Genomic DNA, 21,062 nt, shown 5'->3' on the forward strand with positions numbered 1-21,062 from the left:
AATGAGGATTTATTATCTGTTGTGGTGGTGTACTCCTGTATTATATAATGGGGATTTATTATCTGCTGTGGTGGTGTACTCCTGTATTATATAATGAGGATTTATTATCTGCTGTGGTGGTGTACTCCTGTATTATATAATGATGATTTATCATCTGCTGTGGTGGTGTACTCCTGTATTATATAATGAGGATTTATTATCTGCTGTAGTGGTGTACTCCTCTATTATATAATAGGGATTTATTATCTGTTGTGGTGGTGTACTCCTGTATTATATAATGATGATTTATCATCTGCTGTGGTGGTGTACTCCTGTATTATATAATGAGGATTTATTATCTGCTGTAGTGGTGTACTCCTCTATTATATAATAGGGATTTATTATCTGCTGTGGTGGTGTACTCCTGTATTATATAATATGGATTTATTATCTGCTGTGGTGGTGTACTCCTGTATTATATAATAGGGATTTATTATCTGCTGTGGTGGTGTACTCCATAGTTAGTACGGTCGAAAAAAGACATATGTCCATCAAGTTCAACCAGGGAATTAAGGGGTAGGGGTGTGGCGCGATATTGGGGAAGGGACGAGATTTTATATTTCTTCATAAGCATTAATGTTATTTTGTTCCATAAATGTATCTAATCCTGTTTGAAAGCTGTTAATTGTTCCTACTGTGACCAGTTCCTGAGGTAGACCGTTCCATACATTCACAGTCCTCACGGTAAAGAAGGCGTGTCGCCCCTTGAGACTAAACTTTTTCTTCTCCAGACGGAGGGAGTGTCCCCTCGTCCTTTGGGGGGGTTTAACCTGGAACAGTTTTTCTCCATATTTTTTGTATGGGCCATTAATATACTTAAATACGTTTATCATATCCCCCCTTAAACGTCTCTTCTCAAGACTAAACAATTGTAACTCCTTTAATCGCTCCTCATAGCTAAGATGTTCCATGCCCCATATTAGTTTAGTCGCGCGTCTCTGCACCCTTTCCAACTCCGCAGTGTCCCTTTTATGGACAGGTGCCCAAAACTGAACAGCATATTCCAGGTGAGGCCGTACCAATGCTTTATAAAGGGGGAGTATTATGTCCCTGTCCCTTGAGTCCATGCCTCTTTTTATACATGACAATATCCTGCCGGCTTTGGAAGCAGCAGCCTGACATTGCATGCTATTCTGTAGTCTGTGATCTACAAGTACACCCAGATCCTTCTCTACCAGTGACTCTGCCAGTTTAATCCCCCCTAAGACATACGACGCATGCAGGTTATTAGTACCCAGATGCATAACTTTACATTTATCCACATTGAACCTCATTTGCCAAGTGGATGCCCAGACACTTAGTCTATCCAAGTCATCCTGTAACTTATGCACATCCTCTATAGACTGTACCGTGCTACAAAGCTTGGTGTCATCTGCAAAGATAGAAACAGAGCTGTTAATACCATCCTCTATATCATTGATAAATAAATTAAACAACAGCGGGCCCAGTACTGAACCTTGGGGTACACCACTAATTACCGGGGACCAATACCTCCTGTATTATATAATGAGGATTTATTATTTGCTGTGGTGGTGTACTCCTGTATTATATAATGGGGATTTATTATCTGCTGTGGTGGTGTACTCCTGTATTATATAATGAGGTTTTATTATTTGCTGTGGTGGTGTACTCCTGTATTATATAATGGGATTTATTATTTGCTGTGGTGGTGTACTCCTGTATTATATAATGAGGATATATTATCTGCTGTGGTGGTGTACTCCTGTATTATATAATGGTGATTTATTATCTGCTGTGGTGGTGTACTCCTGTATTATATAATGAGGATTTATTATCTGCTGTGGTGGTGTACTCCTGTATTATATAATGAGGATTTATTATCTGCTGTGGTGGTGTACTCCTGTATTATATAATGGGGATTTATTATCTGCTGTGGTGGTGTACTCCTGTATTATATAATGGTGATTTATTATCTGCTGTGGTGGTGTACTCCTGTATTATATAATATGGATTTATTATCTGCTGTGGTGGTGTACTCCTGTATTATATAATGAGGATTTATTATCAGCTGTGGTGGTGTACTCCTGTATTATATAATAGGGATTTATTATCTGCTGTGGTGGTGTACTCCTGTATTATATAATGAGGATTTATTATCTGCTGTGGTGGTGTACTCCTGTATTATATAATGAGGATTTATTATCTGCTGTGGTGGTGTACTCCTGTATTATATAATGAGGATTTATTATCTGCTGTGGTGGTGTACTCCTGTATTATATCATGAGGATTTATTATCTGCTGTGGTGGTGTACTCCTGTATTATATAATGATGATTTATTATCTGCTGTGGTGGTGTACTCCTGTATTATATAATGAGGATTTATTATCTGCTGTGGTGGTGTACTCCTGTATTATATAATGGGGATTTATTATCTGCTGTGGTGGTGTACTCCTGTATTATATAATGGGGATTTATTATCTGCTGTGGTGGTGTACTCCTGTATTATATAATGAGGATTTATTATCTGCTGTGGTGGTGTACTCCTGTATTATATAATGAGGATATATTATCTGCTGTGGTGGTGTACTCCTGTATTATATAATGATGATTTATTATCTGCTGTGGTGGTGTACTCCTGTATTATATAATGAGGATATATTATCTGCTGTGGTGGTGTACCCCTGTATTATATAATGGGGATTTATTATCTGCTGTGGTGGTGTACTCCTGTATTATATAATGGGGATTTATTATCTGCTGTTGTGGTGTACTCCTGTATTATATAATGGGGATTTATTATCTGCTTGTGGCAGTGTGGCAAGGAAAGGGTGTATTTCCCTTGCTATCTCTGCAGAATGCTCCACCTGTGGCCTGATTAATGAGGTATCAGGAAGGGAAAGTGTGTGTTTAAAAGAAAAAGGAACAGAATAGTTGGGGCTCTTCCTAGGAGACAGCATGTGGGCTGTAGGGAAGAGACAGAGGCTGCTGAGGAGTACACAGCCCGAGCTATGAGGGGCTCAAAGAGAGTGACATGAATTGTGAGTAGAAGGTTGCAGGGGACATATGTTTAACTGGCTGAGGGAAGCTCAGCGGTTGTTAGTCAGGACAAGCTGATCTGTGTAGTCAGTGACCAGACGGTCTAGGATTTTATTTGTTCCTGCTTTTTGTTTATTTCTTTCCCTGCAACCTGTCTAATAAAACTGGCAAGGTGCCAGATTTGCATTAGAACCGTTTGCTTGCTGGTTTATTGAGAAGAAACGCATCCTGTGGCGTGGTCCAGGACGATCCCCAAGCTAATCCCCAAGGAGGAATCCTCACAATTGGTGTCGGATGCGGGCAAACACGTTGCTAGGAGCAACCAGTGGTCGAGTTGCAGTGAAGTTGTTGCCAAGAGAAAACTACCGTGCATGGTGCAAGGGTGTACTCTTTCTCAGAGAGGAGACAGTGGGACGAGCCCAGCTGTGGAGTACAAGAGCAGGACTGCGCCTGTGGTGAAGTTGTTGCTAGGGGCAACAGATCGCATCAAGCGAGTGGGCACTCTTTCTCAAGTAAGGAGACAGGTGGACGGGCCACCTGCAGAGTGCAGATTACGTTTTGAGACTGTGTATAAAGGCGTTGCTAGGGGCAACGGAAAAATTTTGTTGGCAAGCGGCTGACATTTCGGCAGAGGACTGTATTGTGTTTGCAAGGTTTGAAGTGTTGCAAGATGGATGTCCTGATAAGTGCTTTGTTGCAGACTGCTGCAGCGCAAGAGGAAGCAAGCTTTGCAGAGTTTGAAAAGCTTGCTACACTTGAGGCATGGCCCAAGACACACTGGGGAAACTTGGTGTTTGGATTCATTGGAGGAGATGCCCAAAAAGTTCATTGTGAACTGAATCCAAAGATCTTACGGGACTATGAGAAAGTCAAGACAGAGATCCTGACTAAAGTGGGAGTAAGCCAAGCTGCAAGACTACAGAGTGCACTGCAGCCTAACAGTGATGCTGGGTTTAAAGTTGCAGAGCTACTTAAAGAGCAAGTGGAGCGATGTTCTGCAGCAGAGAAGCTGGTGAGAGGTGTCCAGCACCAGCCCTTAACTGATTGGACGGCAAGAGATTCTGGTAAGACTGTTCCAGGGGTTATGGGGGCCATGTTTAATGACTATGAGACTGTACATAAGAATGATGGGACTGTGCATAAAAAAGCTGAGTCGGAGGGTGGTGTTTCCCTAGTTGACTGTGTGAACAATGTTCAAGGTGGTACCAACCTATGTCCAGTTGCAAAATCATGTGAGGGTGGAGAACCCCTCATGGAGACTGATGGGACTGTTCACACTGTGCAGATCGGATTGAAAAAATCTGGTGAACAGAAAATGTTAAATGCAGAACTGGGAGAAAATGTATTAAAACACACTTTGCCTGAGTTAGGTCCTAGTGCTATGAACTGTCCTGTAAATTTTGAACATGTGCAATCTGATAATGTTTTTGTTGAAAAACTTATGTTGTGTTCAGATGTAAAGAGAACTGATCCCACCTGACAGGACAAAAGAAAAGCTGTGTGAGCTGGAAATAGAAGGTAAAAAGATGACAGTTTTGTTAGACCCTAGATGTGTAATAAGTCTGGTAAAGTCCAGCAGGAGAAAGCCGGACCCCGCTATAGTGTCTATGCAGGCTGGTATTTGGGGTTATAAAACTGTTAATGTCTGTATTTCTACTCCCTATTGTACTATAGGTCATAAGGTTGCAATAGAGCCCTCCTTGGAGTATGATGTAGTACTGGGGACGGATTTTCAATTTTTTCAGCAATTATGGGAAGACTGTCAGGTGACTAGAGCAGGAACACCTGATAGGCCCACAACACTTGACTTGCACCACACACTAGTGGAGAGTTACTCAGCAGAGGCTGAGGATGGGGAGTGTCAGCAGTTACTAGATGTAGGTCAGATAGGGGTCTGCCAGACTGCTGGGGGAGCTGAAGACCAGACCATGAGTCAAGTCCAAGAGGATCCAGTGACTCAAGTGACAAGTGTGCCTCTGACTGAAACAGAATCTTCAGTGAAACCAGAAACGGATCAGGTACAGGAACATGGGTTCCATCCGCCAGCTGAAGATGAGCCCAAGGTGGGGCTAGAGTTGCGCGGTCATCTGGAAGAGGTGACTGGAAAAGAAGCTACAGAGATGTCTGTGGATAATGCAGAAGTACTGAAGAGAGTACATGTGGAGCTGGGTGCTGCGCTTACTGTCACAGACAGAGTCCTGAGTGAAGGCAATGTGATGTCTGGACCAGAGATGGATCGTTACCAGGAAGGTCGAACCACTGGACCAGATGTTGTTGCAGACCCAGGAGCCCTAGACCTTTCTGCTGGGCAGCAGAGAGACAGTGTTGAAGTGAAAGAGAAGTCTGCCAGTGAGCAGAGAGACAGTCCAGAGAGACTGTCCAGGAACTACCCTGAAGCCCAAGTGGCCAAGACCCTTGAAAAGGGGGAGACTACTCCTAAAGGTGGAAAAGAGTCTGAACGAGTTTGCTTGAAGGAAGAGACAGGCCAAGCACAGGTGACTGTCAGAGGACAAGAGAATGTCACAAGGTCCAGCAGCGAGAGTAAGGAGACCGCTGTAAGTAAGAGATCTCGGAAAAAAAGCGCTGGTCTTGGTAAAAAAAGGGAGCAGATCCAGAACCTTGAAGAAACCTTACAGATGGTTTCTGCTAAATTGTCTCAAAAGGAAGAAGTAGTTCATCACCTGACAGAGGAGAAAGAAAAAACGCTTGCAGACTTGAATAAAGAGCAGGAAGCAACGCTTCAGCTGCAGAAAGATATGGAGCGCCACAAAAGTGAGTTTGCGGCTCTGCAGGATGAACTGTCCCGCTCCCAGGGTCTTATGACCAGCAAGGAGAGAGAATTGGAGATTCTGGCCAAGCAGATCTCATTCAAGGATGAAGAAGTGAATGTCCTGTGTGGGGCATATCTGGCTCTACAAAGTGATCACAAGGCTAGGTTGGTAGCCATGGAAGAGCTGGAGAAGGAGAAAGTGGTAATGGCTCATAAGGTGCAGAGCCTGGAGGCGCAGAACGAAACGCATATTAAGTCTCGCGCAGCTGCCTTGGATGCACTGGGTACTCAGCTCTCTGAACAAGAGGCTCAGCTAAAAGTCTATGAGCAGAAAGTGTCCAAGATGGCGCAACTGAATAAAGACAATGAGCAGATGAGAGAACAACTGCTGTCCCTGGAGGATACTGTCAAAAACTTGACAGAATTGCTGGAAAGTGAGAAGAAGAACTCTTCTAAGCTCAAGAGTGAGCAGCAGAAATGTTTAAAGCTGGAAGGGGACATGAAGGTCCTAAAAGAAAGCCGTGACCAAGTTATAGCAAAACTTGCTAACGAGAGGTTAAAAGTGTCTCAGATGGAAATTGAGGCCAAAGCCACAGCCGTCCGTGTAAAAGAAAAACTGCTTGTGAGGCAAAAGCTACTGGAGACAGGGATGCTTTCTCTAAAAAAGGCGGAGTCTGAACAATGGACGCAAGAAACAGTAGAGTCTGAAGCTGAGACTGAGGTGAAACCATATGGGAAGTCCTCTGAAGCTGCAGAGATATTAACATTGCATGGTGAAAATTCTGAGGCAGAGAAGTTCTCTGAGGTAGAAGTTAAACCAGAGATAACTGCAGAAGCTGCAAGTAAAGTCAGTGACACATCTGAAGGTGCAGGTGAAAAACTGGCTAAAGGAGCCAAGAGTTTTCAGCCTAAAAATGAGCCTGTGAAAGTCGGTGTCCCTAAAGAAAGGGCTAATAAGAAAGCAGAGTCCTTAAAAAGAGGTCACTGTGATAGAAGACTGGGTCGTGGTGGAAACCCTGAGAGGCACTGGATTAGAAAACACTGGAAGAAAGTCCGCAGAAGTAGAATTTGGAGAAGAGTCTGTCTCAAGGAGAAGAGGGACAGGTACATTAAAGGGAAGCCTCCTGAAATTGTGGAGGATGACTTAGAAGACCTGCAAATGGGTGATACAGGCTCGGTTGGCCACCAGCAAAGTTCGTGCAATGGTCATACCAGTGACAGAAGAAGACAATGGCCTAGAGCATCTGCCTTGTCCGCACCTAGAGTCCAGAGCACTGCACAGACCAAGATGAAGAACCTGGTGTTGGAAAGGTGTGACATGAATGGAGCTTTTTACAAGGAATTTGTCAAAGGTGACCAAAAGTCTTGTGCTCGGTGGCTGATGAAAGTGCGAATGAAAGAAGGGTGCACCATTGAAGTGGTGCAGATAAAATCTACTGATGAAGGAAGCCAAGTGCCTCAAAATCTGTTGGACGTAGTTGTTCAAGGAAAAGGAAAGGCAGTTGGACTCTGCCTTTTGAATACAAGTGCTCCTTCCCGGTGGTCTGAGCAGAGGGGGGGGATATGTGGCAGTGTGGCAAGGAAAGGGTGTATTTCCCTTGCTATCTCTGCAGAATGCTCCACCTGTGGCCTGATTAATGAGGTATCAGGAAGGGAAAGTGTGTGTTTAAAAGCTAAAGGAACAGAATGGTTGAGGCTCTTCCTAGGAGACAGCATGTGGGCTGTAGGGAAGAGACAGAGGCTGCTGAGGAGTACACAGCCCGAGCTATGAGGGGCTCAAAGAGACTGCCATGAATTGTGAGTAGAAGGTTGCAGGGGACATATGTTTAACTGGCTGAGGGAAGCTCAGCGGTTGTTAGTCAGGACAAGCTGATCTGTGTAGTCAGTGACCAGACGGTCTAGGATTTTGTTTGTGCCTGCTTTTTGTTTATTTCTTTCCCTGCAACCTGTCTAATAAAACTGGCAAGGTGCCAGGTTTGCATTAGAACCGTTTGCTTGCTGGTTTATTGAGAAGAAACGCATCCTGTGGCGTGGTCCAGGACGATCCCCGAGCTAATCCCCAAGGAGGAATCCTTACAATTGTAGTGGTGTACTCCTGTATTATATAATATGGATTTATTATCTGCTGTGGTGGTGTACTCCTGTATTATATAATGATGATTTATTATCTGCTGTGGTGGTGTACTCCTGTATTATATAATATGGATTTATTATCTGCTGTGGTGGTGTACTCCTGTATTATATAATGAGGATTTATTATCTGCTGTGGTGATGTACTCCTATATTATATAATATGGATTTATTATCTGCTGTGGTGGTGTACTCCTGTATTATGTAATTGGGATTTATTATATGCTGTGGTGGTGTACTCCTGTATTATATAATGGGGATTTATTATCCGCTGTGGTGGTGTACTCCTGTATTATATAATGGGGATTTATTATCTGCTGTGGTGGTGTACTCCTGTATTATATAATGGGGATTTATTACCTGCTGTGGTGGTGTACTCCTGTATTATATAAGGAGGATTTATTATCTGCTGTGGTGGTGTACTCCTGTATTATATAATGAGGATTTATTATCTGCTGAGGTGGTGTACTCCTGTATTATATAATGAGGATTTATTATCTGCTGAGGTGGTGTACTCCTGTATTATATAATGAGGATTTATTATCTGCTGTGGTGGTGTACTCCTGTATTATATAATGAGGATTTATTATCTGCTGTGGCGGTGTACTCCTGTATTATATAATGAGGATTTATTATCTGCTGTGGTGGTGTACTCCTGTATTATATAATGAGGATTTATTATCTGCTGTGGTGGTGTACTCCTGTATTATATAATGATGATTTATTATCTGCTGTGGTGGTGTACTCCTGTATTATATAATGGGGATTTATTATCTGCTGTGGTGGTGTACTCCTGTATTATATAATGAGGTTTTATTATCTGCTGTGGTGGTGTACTCCTGTATTATATAATGATGATTTATTATCTGCTGTGGTGGTATACTCCTGTATTATATAATGAGCTTTTATTATCTGCTGTGGTGGTGCACTCCTGTATTTTATAATGGGGATTTATTATCTGCTGTGGTGGTGTACTCCTGTATTATATAATGAGGATTTATTATCTGCTGTGGTGGTGTACTCCTGTATGATATAATGAGGATATATTATCTGCTGTGGTGGTGTACTCCTGTATTATATAATGAGGATTTATTATCTGCTGTGGTGGTGTACTCCTGTATTATATAATGAGGATTTATTATCTGCTGTGGTGGTGTACTCCTGTATTATATAATGAGGATTTATTATCTCCTGTGGTGGTGTACTCCTGTATTATATAATGAGGATTCATTATCTGCTGTGGTGGTGTACTCCTGTATTATATAATGGGGATTTATTATCTGCTGTGGTGGTGTACTCCTGTATTATATAATGAGGATTTATTATCTGCTGTGGTGGTGTACTCCTGTATTATATAATGAGGATTTATTATCTGCTGTGGTGGTGTACTCCTGTATTATATAATGGGGATTTATTATCTGCTGTGGTGGTGTACTCCTGTATTATATAATGGGGATTTATTATCTGCTGTGGTGGTGTATTCCTGTTTTATATAATATGGATTTATTATCTGCTGTGGTGGTGTACCCCTGTATTATATAATGAGGATTTATTATCTGCTGTGGTGATGTACTCCTGTATTATATAATGATGATTTATTATCTGCTGTGGTGGTGTACTCCTGTATTATATAATGAGGATTTATTATCTGATGTGGTGGTGTTCTCCTGTATTATATAATGATGATTTATTATCTGCTGTGGTGGTGTACTCCTGTATTATATAATGATGATTTATTATCTGCTGTGGTGATGTACTCCTGTATTATATAATGAGGATTTATTATCTGCTGTGGTGGTGTACCCCTGTATTATATAAGGAGGATTTATTATCTGCTGTGGTGGTGTACTCCTGTATTATATAATGGGGATTTATTATCTGCTGTGATGGTGTACTCCTGTATTATATAATAGGGATTTATTATCCGCTGTGGTGGTGTACTCCTGTATTATATAATAGGGATTTATTATCTGCTGTGGTGGTGTACTCCTGTATTATATAATGATGGGGATTTATTATCTGCTGTGGTGGTGTACTCCTGTATTATATAATGAGGATTTATTATCTGCTGTGGTGGTGTACTCCTGTATTATATAATGAGGATTTATTATCTGCTGTGGTGGTGTACTCCTGTATTATATAATGAGGATTTATTATCTGCTGTGGTGGTGTACTCCTGTATTATATAATAGGGATTTATTATCTGCTGTGGTGGTGTACTCCTGTATTATATAATGAGGATTTATTATCTGCTGTGGTGATGTACTCCTGTATTATATAATATGGATTTATTATGTGCTGTGGTGGTGTACTCCTGTATTATATAATGATGGGGATTTATTATCTGCTGTGGTGGTGTACTCCTGTATTATATAATGAGGATTTATTATCTGTTGTGGTGGTGTACTCCTGTATTATATAATGAGGATTTATTATCTGCTGTGGTGGTGTACTCCTGTATTATATAATGAGGATTTATTATCTGCTGTGGTGGTGTACTCCTGTATTATATAATGAGGATTTATTATCTGCTGTGGTGGTGTACTCCTATATTATATAATGGGGATTTATTATCTGCTGTGGTGGTGTACTCCTGTATTATATAATATGGATTTATTATCTGCTGTGGTGGTGTACTCCTGTATTATATAATATGGATTTATTATCTGCTGTGGTGGTGTACTCCTGTATTATATAATGATGATATATTATCTGCTGTGGTGGTGTACTCCTGTATTATATAATGGGGATTTATTATCTGCTGTGGTGGTGTACTCCTGTATTATATAATGAGGATTTATTATCTGCTGTGGTGGTGTACTCCTGTATTATATAATGGGGATTTATTATCCGCTGTGGTGGTGTACTCCTGTATTATATAATAGGGATTTATTATCTGCTGTGGTGGTGTACTCCTGTATTATATAATGATGATTTATTATCTGCTGTGGTGGTGTACTCCTGTATTATATAATAAGGATTTATTATCTGCTGTAGTGGTGTACTCCTGTATTATATAATGAGGATTTATTATCTGCTGTGGTGGTGTACTCCTGTATTATATAATGAGGATTTATTATCTGCTGTGGTGGTGTACTCCTATATTATATAATGGGGATTTATTATCTGCTATGGTGGTGTACTCCTGTATTATATAATATGGATTTATTATCTGTTGTGGTGGTGTACTCCTGTATTATATAATGAGGATTTATTATCTGCTGTGGTGGTGTACTCCTGTATTATATAATGAGGATTTATTATCTGCTGTGGTGTTGTACTCCTGTATTATATAATATGGATTTATTATCTGCTGTGGTGGTGTACTCCTGTATTATATAATATGGATTTATTATCTGTTGTGGTGGTGTACTCCTGTATTATATAATGAGGATTTATTATCTGCTGTGGTGGTGTACTCCTGTATTATATAATGAGGATTTATTATCTGCTGTGGTGGTGTACTCCTGTATTATATAATGAGGATTTATTATCTGCTGTGGTGTTGTACTCCTGTATTATATAATAGGGATTTATTATCTCCTGTGGTGGTGTACTCCTGTATTATATAATAGGGATTTATTATCTGCTGTGGTGGTGTACTCCTGTATTATATAATAGGGATTTATTATCTGCTGTGGTGGTGTACTCCTGTATTATATAATAGGGATTTATTATCTGCTGTGGTGGTGTACTCCTGTATTATATAATGGTGATTTATTACCTGCTGTGGTGGTGTACTCCTGTATTATATAATGAGGATTTATTATCTGCTGTGGTGGTGTACTCCTGTATTATATAATATGGCTTTATTATCTGCTGTGGTGGTGTACTCCTGTATTATATAATAGGGATTTATTATCCGCTGTGGTGGTGTACTCCTGTATTATATAATAGGGATTTATTATCCGCTGTGGTGGTGTACTCCTGTATTATATAATAGGGATTTATTATCCGCTGTGGTGGTGTACTCCTGTATTATATAATGGGGATTTATTATCTGCTGTGGTGGTGTACTCCTGTATTATATAATGAGGATTTATTATCTGCTGTGGTGGTGTACTCCTGTATTATATAATGGGGATTTATTATCTGCTGTGGTGGTGTACTCCTGTATTATATAATGGGGATTTATTATCTGCTGAGGTGGTGTACTCCTGTATTATATAATGAGGATTTATTATCTGCTGTGGTGGTGTACTCCTGTATTATATAATGATGATTTATTATCTGCTGTGGTGGTGTACTCCTGTATTATATAATAGGGATTTATTATCCGCTGTGGTGGTGTACTCCTGTATTATATAATGAGGATTTATTATCTGCTGTGGTGATGTACTCCTGTATTATATAATGGGGATTTATTATCTGCTGTGGTGGTGTACTCCTGTATTATATAATGGGGATTTATTATCTGCTGTGGTGGTGTACTCCTGTATTATATAATATGGATTTATTATCTGCTGTGGTGGTGTACTCCTGTATTATATAATGAGGATTTATTATCTGCTGTGGTGGTGTATTCCTGTTTTATATAATATGGATTTATTATCTGCTGTGGTGGTGTACTCCTGTATTATATAATATGGATTTATTATCTGCTGTGGTGGTGTACTCCTGTATTATATAATATGGATTTATTATCTGTTGTGGTGGTGTACTCCTGTATTATATGATGAGGATTTATTATCTGCTGTGGTGGTGTACTCCTGTATTATATGATGAGGATTTATTATCTGCTGTGGTGGTGTACTCCTGTATTATATAATGAGGATTTATTATCTGTTGTGGTGGTGTACCCCTGTATTATATAATGGGGATTTATTATCTGCTGTGGTGGTGTACTCCTGTATTATATAATGGTGATGTATTATCTGCTGTGGTGGTGTACTCCTGTATTATATAATGATGATTTATTATCTGCTGTGGTGGTGTACTCCTGTATTATATAATGAGGATTTATTATCTGCTGTGATGGTGTACTCCTGTATTATATAATGAGGATTTATTATCTGCTGTGGTGGTGTACTCCTGTATTATATAATGAGGATTTATTATCTGCTGTGGTGGTGTACTCCTGTATTATATAATGAGGATTTATTATCTGATGTGGTAGTGTACTCCTGTATTATATAATGGGGATTTATTATCTGCTGTGATGGTGTACTCCTGTATTATATAATGAGGATTTATTATCCGCTGTGGTGGTGTACTCCTGTATTATATAATGAGGATTCATTATCTGCTGTGGTGGTGTACTCCTGTATTATATAATGAGGATTTATTATCTGCTGTGGTGGTGTACCCCTGTATTATATAATGAGGATTTATTATCTGTTGTGGTGGTGTACTCCTGTATTATATAATGAGGATTTATTATCTGCTGTGGTGGTGTACTCCTGTATTATATAATGATGATTTATTACCTGCTGTGGTTGTGTACTCCTGTATTATATAATGAGGATTCATTATCTGCTGTGGTGGTGTACTCCTGTATTATATAATGGGGATTTATTATCTGCTGTGGTGGTGTACTCTTGTATTATATAATGGGATTTATTATCTGCTGTGGTGGTGTACTCCTGTATTATATAATGAGGATTTATTATCTGTTGTGGTGGTGTACTCTTGTATTATATAATGGGATTTATTATCTGCTGTGGTGGTGTACTCCTGTATTATATAATGAGGATTTATTATCTGCTGTGGTGGTGTACTCCTATATTATATAATATGGATTTATTATCTGCTGTGGTGGTGTACTCCTGTATTATATAATGAGGATTTATTATCTGCTGTGGTGGTGTACTCCTGTATTATATAATGAGGATTTATTATCTGCTGTGGTGGTGTACTCCTGTATTATATAATGATGATTTATTACCTGCTGTGGTTGTGTACTCCTGTATTATATAATGAGGATTCATTATCTGCTGTGGTGGTGTACTCCTGTATTATATAATGGGGATTTATTATCTGCTGTGGTGGTGTACTCCTGTATTATATAATGAGGATTTATTATCTGCTGTGGTGGTGTACTCCTGTATTATATAATGGGGATTTATTATCTGCTGTGGTTGTGTACTCCTGTATTATATAAGGAGGATTTATTATCTGCTGTGGTGGTGTACTCCTGTATTGTATAATGAGGATTTATTATCTTCTGTGGTGGTGTACTCCTGTATTATATAATGAGGATTTATTATCTGCTGTGGTGGTGTACTCCTGTATTATATAATGGTGATTTATTATCTGCTGTGGTGGTGTACTCCTGTATTATATAATGATGATTTATTATCTGCTGTGGTGGTGTACTCCTGTATTATATAATGAGGATTTATTATCTGCTGTGGTGGTGTACTCCTGTATTATATAATGGGGATTTATTACCTGCTGTGGTGGTGTACTCCTGTATTATATAATGATGATTTATTATCTGCTGTGGTGGTGTACTCCTGTATTATATAATATGGATTTATTATCTGCTGTGGTGGTGTACTCCTGTATTATATAATGATGATTTATTATCTGCTGTGGTGGTGTACCCCTGTATTATATAATGAGGATTTATTATCTGCTGTGGTGGTGTACTCCTGTATTATATGATGAGGATTTATTATCTGCTGTGGTGGTGTACCCCTGTATTATATAAGGAGGATTCATTACCTGCTGTGGTGGTGTACTCCTATATTATATAATGATGATTTATTACCTGCTGTGGTGGTGTACTCCTGTATTATATAATGAGGATTTATTATCTGCTGTGGTGGTGTACTCCTGTATTATATAATGGGGATTTATTATCTGCTGTGGTGGTGTACCCCTGTATTATATAATGAGGATTTATTATCTGCTGTGGTGGTGTACTCCTGTATTATATAATGAGGATTTATTATCTGCTGTGGTGGTGTATTCCTGTATTATATAATGGGGATTTATTATCTGCTGTGGTGGTGTACTCCTGTATTATATAATGAGGATTTATTATCTGCTGTGGTGGTGTACTCCTGTATTATATATTATGGATTTACAGAAGGTTTTTCCGCTTTATGTCATGAAGCTGCTGACTGGTTGTCTCTGTTGTCTGGGATCACTTTCTGCTACTTGTGGTACTTTGTAGAGATGTACAATGGATCTCAGACGAAGGAGACCGGAAGTCTCCGAAACGCGTCAGATAGCTTTTTAGACCACAAACAATCCCTTAGTGACGTCACTGAGTAATATCCGCTGATCAGCTCTTTTTTCCATCCCGGGTAGAGATACGGTAGAGGCGCCACCGGCCGGGGCCACCTCCCACTTATCTCCCCGAACCCTTGCAGCGGGACATGAGGATAATATATCGTGCGGACTTCCAAGAATTACGGACAACATAACTTCACCACATGCAAGAATTCTACAGCTAAAGGTATTTTCCATCGCAGGTCACAGCAAATAGGTGCTTACAAATATAACCAAATTGCACCTTATCTCTGCATCTGTTTAATATTCACAGGATTGTTCTGCTTTAAATCGGTCAATACGCATATACCGTTTCTATGGGCAACTCGCTATACTATATTCTACATCACTGCTGAAATAAGGGTATGAACACATTGTTAACTATTGATTGACTCTATGCGTGACGGTCTAATTTAAAATACAGGCTAACTAAATGTCATTATTCCTGTTACTATAGGCAACCACACTTGCCAATTATTGCACAGTTGCACAAAGGACCTCACCCATTGAATTGAATACTGTGATCAACACTAAAGCACTTTAGGTGGGTCCCCCCATCACTCATTTTCTATAATACACATATACTCCATCAATGTATATAAATGGCCCATACAAAAAATATGGAGAAAAACTGTTCCAGGTTAAACCCCCCCAAAGGACGAGGGGGCACTCCCTCCGTCTGGAGAAGAAAAGGTTTAGTCTAAAGGGGCGACACGCCTTCTTTACCATGAGAACTGTGAATTTATGGAACGGTCTACCTCAGGAACTGGTCACAGCAGGAACAATTAACAGCTTTAAAAGAGGGTGAGATACATTCCTGGAACAAAATAACATTAATGCTTATGCAGAATTATAAAACTACATCCCTTCCCCTTATCCCCTTACACGCTTCACTTCAATTCCCTGGTTGGACTTGATGGACGTCTGTCTTTTTTCAACCATACTAACTATGTAACTATGTAACTCCTTTTATACACATAATCAACTTGTATTTTTATATCCTTTCATCTACAGATTGATCTGGCCATTTTTAATCTACATGTTTGTGCTACCTCATCCTTTATTGCAAGTAACCCAATTATTTTATGTGTCCTAAATAAATAAAATATTTAATACAATTTCTTATAGTGCATTCTTTGTATGCGCCAGCACTTATATATATATATATATATATATATATATATATATATATATACTTTGTAGAGATGTTGATATCACAGTGGTCATGTGACCCAGTATTATACACTTATATTTGTGAGCTCAGTTGCCATTTGCATTTTGCCATAAATATGTATATATGTGAATTCACCATGGTGCGACCTCTGACCCCTGAACATCTGGGATGGGCTCACTTACCTAAGCTTCTTTTATATCTGGGATACAATCGTAGATATAAGATATTTTTGGCATCAAAGGTAAAACAGACATATAAAGGGATAAAGCTTTATTTATAGGACTATGGACAATATATTCCCTACAGACCTGGGGGATCTTTATTTATCCCTCCTATATCCATAAAGGAATAATACTAAATGTAGGAAATAAAAATCCCCATAATTCCTCCCTGTGACAAGGAGTATATATATATATATATATATATTGAGAAGTTCTCCTGGATCTAACACAATGTATATGGATGAGCTCAGCTCCTCCTGCTCTATAACCTGAGCCCTGCAGACTGGACTGGATTATTACTGGGACAGGTTCCCTTTATGGGCGACATTTTATCTGACTGAGGATGACTGGGATGTGTAATGATGGGTTTTATCTCCGCTTACCGTGTGTGGGGGATGGTCGGGGGATGTCTTCTATAAAACATTAGGATCAAGAAGAAGTAAACCTCTACCACCTCCTCCAACAACACCATCAAATTCTAGCATCGAGTCTTCACCTGAAACAACCTCAGTCTGTAGAGAAATCAGAGACATTATGGAAGATCTGGAGGAATAAACATTTCTTCACAAACATAAGAAGAAGATAAAAGAGGAAATTCCAGAGTTTGTTCGACGACTGAACTTTTACCTGATGAATCTGAATTACTGACAATTTCTACAGGAAAATCTCAGATCAGGAGATCAGACATATTACTACATACGGACAATATTCCTCTTATTATAGGAGATAATAACCCATCCAGAGCAGGTCACATGATATATCTACAGGTCACATGATATATCTACAGGTCACATGATATATATCTATATACAGGTCACATGATTTATCTACAGGTCACATGATTTATCTACAGGTCACATGATATATCTACAGGTCACATGATATATCTACAGGTCACATGATATATCTACAGGTCACATGATATAGATAGATAGATAGATAGATAGCCTGGGGGAGTAGGGTATATGGGGTGTAGCTGTGCGGTGACTAAAGGGTGTCTGGTTAACCCTTGCTATTCGTGATGCCAGGGTGGGGCTCCTCTGTAATGCTTGACTTACCCCCACCCTTCCCAAGAGTGATAGGGAGGTATAGAATAATGGAATGTCCACAACTGGAGAGTTTGCTGAAAACAGTTGGAATTTTTACTTAAGATTTTATGCAAGCTTCATAACCGGTACAGTCTCTATACATGCAACTGCGCTTGGAGATTGACAAAGGTTTGGACCTTAAGCATTTTAGAGTCTTTAGGAAAATATGCTGTTAGGATTCTGCAGGCTGGATGTGGATCCTCTGTGTCAGCGAGGGATTGGCGTGGACTGTGTCGGTGGACCGGTTCTAGGGTTGCTACTGGTATTCACCAGAGCCCGCCGCAAAGCGGGATGGTCTTGCTGCGGCGGTAGCAACCAGGTCGTATCCACCGGCAACGGCTCAACCTCGCTGACTGCTGAGAAGGCGTGGGACAGAAGGACTAGACAGAGGCAAGGTCAGACGTAGCAGAAGGTCGGGGCAGGCGGCAAGGTTCGTAGTCAATAGCAACAGCAAGAGGTCAGGTACACTGGTAAGGCAAACATTGTAACGCTGTCTCTGGCACAAAGGCAACAAGATCCGGCAAGGAAGGAAAGGGGAAGTGAGATTATATAGACAGGGAGCAGGTGGAGGCTAATTAGACTGATTGGTCCAGGCACCAATCATTGGTGCACTGGCCCTTTAAATCTTAGAGAGCTGGCGCGCGCGCGCCCTAAGGAGCGGAGCCGCGCGCGCCAGGACGAGACAGCCGGGGACCGGGTCAGGTGAGAGACTTGGGGTGCGATTCGCGAGCGGGCGCGTCCCGCTATGCGAATCGCATCCCCGCCGGCAGTGTCAGTGCAGCGCTCCCGGTCAGCGGGTCTGACCGGGGCGCTGCAGAGAGAGGAACGCCGCGAGCTCTCCGGGGAGGAGCAGGGACCCGGAGCGCTCGGCGTAACAGTACCCCCCCCTTAGATCTCCCCCTCTTTTTGTCCAGATGTCGCTCCACATGGGACAAGGACATTGGGAGCGATTGTAGAGTCTGCTTCTGGAGGACAGTGAAGTCCAGGGTATGGTCATCAACAGCAAGCAGTTCAGAAGGAATGGAAATGGGGAGGGGGGGCACAGGGTGAAGCTTGGTACGGGGCAGAGTGTTACCAGGACGGGGGCTATGAGGAGGCAAAGCATAGTCCTGATAGGCCTTGGGTAGACCAGGTGTAGGAGGAGGCACTGAGGCTTGCCTGACAAGACTGGGAGCAGGCGTGAGGCATTTTTTGTGGCAAGCAGGACCCCAGCACTTGATTTCCCCGGTGGTCTAGTCAATGGTAGCAGAGTGGCGTTGGAGCCATGGCAGACCGAGGAGGACTTCAGAGGTGCAGTTGGGCAAAACAAAAAATTCAATTTTTTTGTGATGCAGTCCAATGCTTATGAGCAGGGGTTCTGTGCGGTAACGCACGGTGCAGTCCAATTTAACTCCTTTGACCGAGGAAATGTAGAGCGGCTTGACGAGACGGGTCACAGGGATGTTGAACTTATTAACAAAAGAGGCCAAAATAAAATTTCCCGCAGAACCAGAGTCCAAGAAGGCCACAGCTGAGAAGGAAGAGTTGTCAGAAGGAGAAATCCGTACGGGCACAGTGAGACGTGGAGAAGCAGACTTCATACCAAGAGACGCCACACCCACGTGAGCTGGGTGCGTGCGTGCGTTTCCCAGACGTGGAGGACAAATAGGGCAATCCACCAAGAAATGTTCGGTACTAGCGCAGTACAGACATAAATTTTTATCTCTGCGGCGAGTCCTCTCTTCATGGGTCAGGCGAGACCGATCCACTTGCATAGCCTCCACGGCGGGAGGCACAGTGGTAGATTGCAAAGGATACTGTGAGAGAGGTGCCCAGAGATCAAGGTCTTTTTCCTGGCGGAGCTCCTGGTGTCTTTCAGAAAAACGCATGTCAATGCGGGTGGCCAAATGGATAAGTTCATGCAGGTTGGCAGGAATTTCTCGTGCGGCCAGCACATCCTTGAAGTTACTGGATAGGCCTTTTTTAAAGGTCGCGCAGAGGGCCTCGTTGTTCCAAGATAGTTCTGAGGCGCGGGTACGAAATTGGATGGCGTATTCGCCTACAGAAGAATTTCCCTGAACCAGGTTCAGCAAGGCAGTTTCGGCAGAAGAAGCTCGGGCTGGTTCCTCGAAGACACTACGAACCTCAGCGAAGAAGGACTGTACAGTGGCAGTGACAGGATCATTGCGGTCCCAGAGCGGTGTGGCCCATGACAGGGCCTTCCCAGACAGGAGACTGACCACGAAAGCCACCTTCGACCGTTCTGTAGGAAATTGGTCCGACAACATCCCCAAATGTAGGGAACATTGTGACAGGAAACCACGGCAAAGTCTAGAGTCCCCATCAAATTTGTCCGGCAGGGACAAGCGGAGGCCAGGAGCGGGCACTCGCTACGGAGGAGGTGCAGGAGCTGGTGGAGGAGATGGTTGCTGCTGTAGCTGTGGCAGAAGTTGCTGTAGCATGGCGGTCAACTGCGACAGCTGCTGTCCTTGTTGGGCGAACTGTTGTCCAAGTTGCTCTATTTGTTGAGACTGCTGGGCGACCACCGTGGTAAGGTCAGCGACAACTGGCAGCGGGACCTCAGCGGGATCCATGGCCGGATCTACTGTTAGGATTCGGCAGGCTGGATGTGGATCCTCTGTGTCAGCGAGGGATTGGCGTGGACCGTGTCGGTGGACCGGTTCTAGGGTTGCTACTGGTATTCACCAGAGCCCGCCGCAAAGCGGGATGGTCTTGCTGCGGCGGTAGCAACCACGTCGTATCCACCAGCAAAGGCTCAACCTCGCTGACTGCTGAGAAGGCATGGGACAGAAGGACTAGGCAGAGGCAAGGTCAGACGTAGCAGAAGGTCGGGGCAGGCGGCAAGGTTCGTAGTCAATAGCAATAGGTCAGGCAAACTGGTAAGGCAAACACTGTAACGCTTTCCCTGGCACAAAGGCAACAAGATCCGGCAAGGAAGGAAAGGGGAAGTGAGGTTATATAGACAGGGAGCAGGTGGAGGCTAATTAGACTGATTGGGCCAGGCACCAATCATTGGTGCACTGGCCCTTTAAATCTTAGAGAGCTGACGCGCGCGCGCCCTAACGAGCGGAGCCGCGCGCGCCAGGACGAGACAGCCGGGGACCGGGACAGGTGAGAGACTTGGGGTGCGATTCGAGAGCGGGCGCGCCCCGCTATGCGAATCGCATCCCCGCCGGCAGTGTCAGTGCAGCGCTCCCGGTCAGCGGGTCTGACCGGGGCGCTGCAGAGAGAGGAACGCCGCGAGCGCTTCGGGGAGGAGCAAGGACCCGGAGCGCTCAGCGTAACATATGCGCTGTTCCACTGGATTTAGGGGATTTAGTTGCGGTTCAGTAGTCACGCTAGCTTTAGCGGGGATTAGTTTAGAACTTGCAGTTTAGTTCTGCTGAGGCCGGCAGGTTTTCTGGCCTAGCGTGTCTTTGAAAGT

At 42.2% G+C, this 21,062-nt stretch overlaps 1 protein-coding gene across 1 annotated transcript in view; it reads right to left on the bottom strand.

Annotated features, from left to right (window-relative positions):
• LOC130282153 (uncharacterized) overlaps window positions 1-21,062 on the bottom strand; it is a 105,706-nt gene that overhangs the window by 21,224 nt on the left and 63,420 nt on the right. Inside the window, exon 15 of the mRNA XM_056530110.1 lies at window positions 16,934-17,062. Coding sequence (XP_056386085.1) covers window positions 16,964-17,062 — 99 coding nt within the window. The 3' untranslated portion in view covers window positions 16,934-16,963. The remainder of the gene's footprint in view (window positions 1-16,933; window positions 17,063-21,062) is intronic.

The sequence above is a fragment of the Hyla sarda genome, chromosome 7 (assembly GCF_029499605.1).
Source record: "Hyla sarda isolate aHylSar1 chromosome 7, aHylSar1.hap1, whole genome shotgun sequence".
NCBI lineage: Eukaryota > Metazoa > Chordata > Amphibia > Anura > Hylidae > Hyla > Hyla sarda.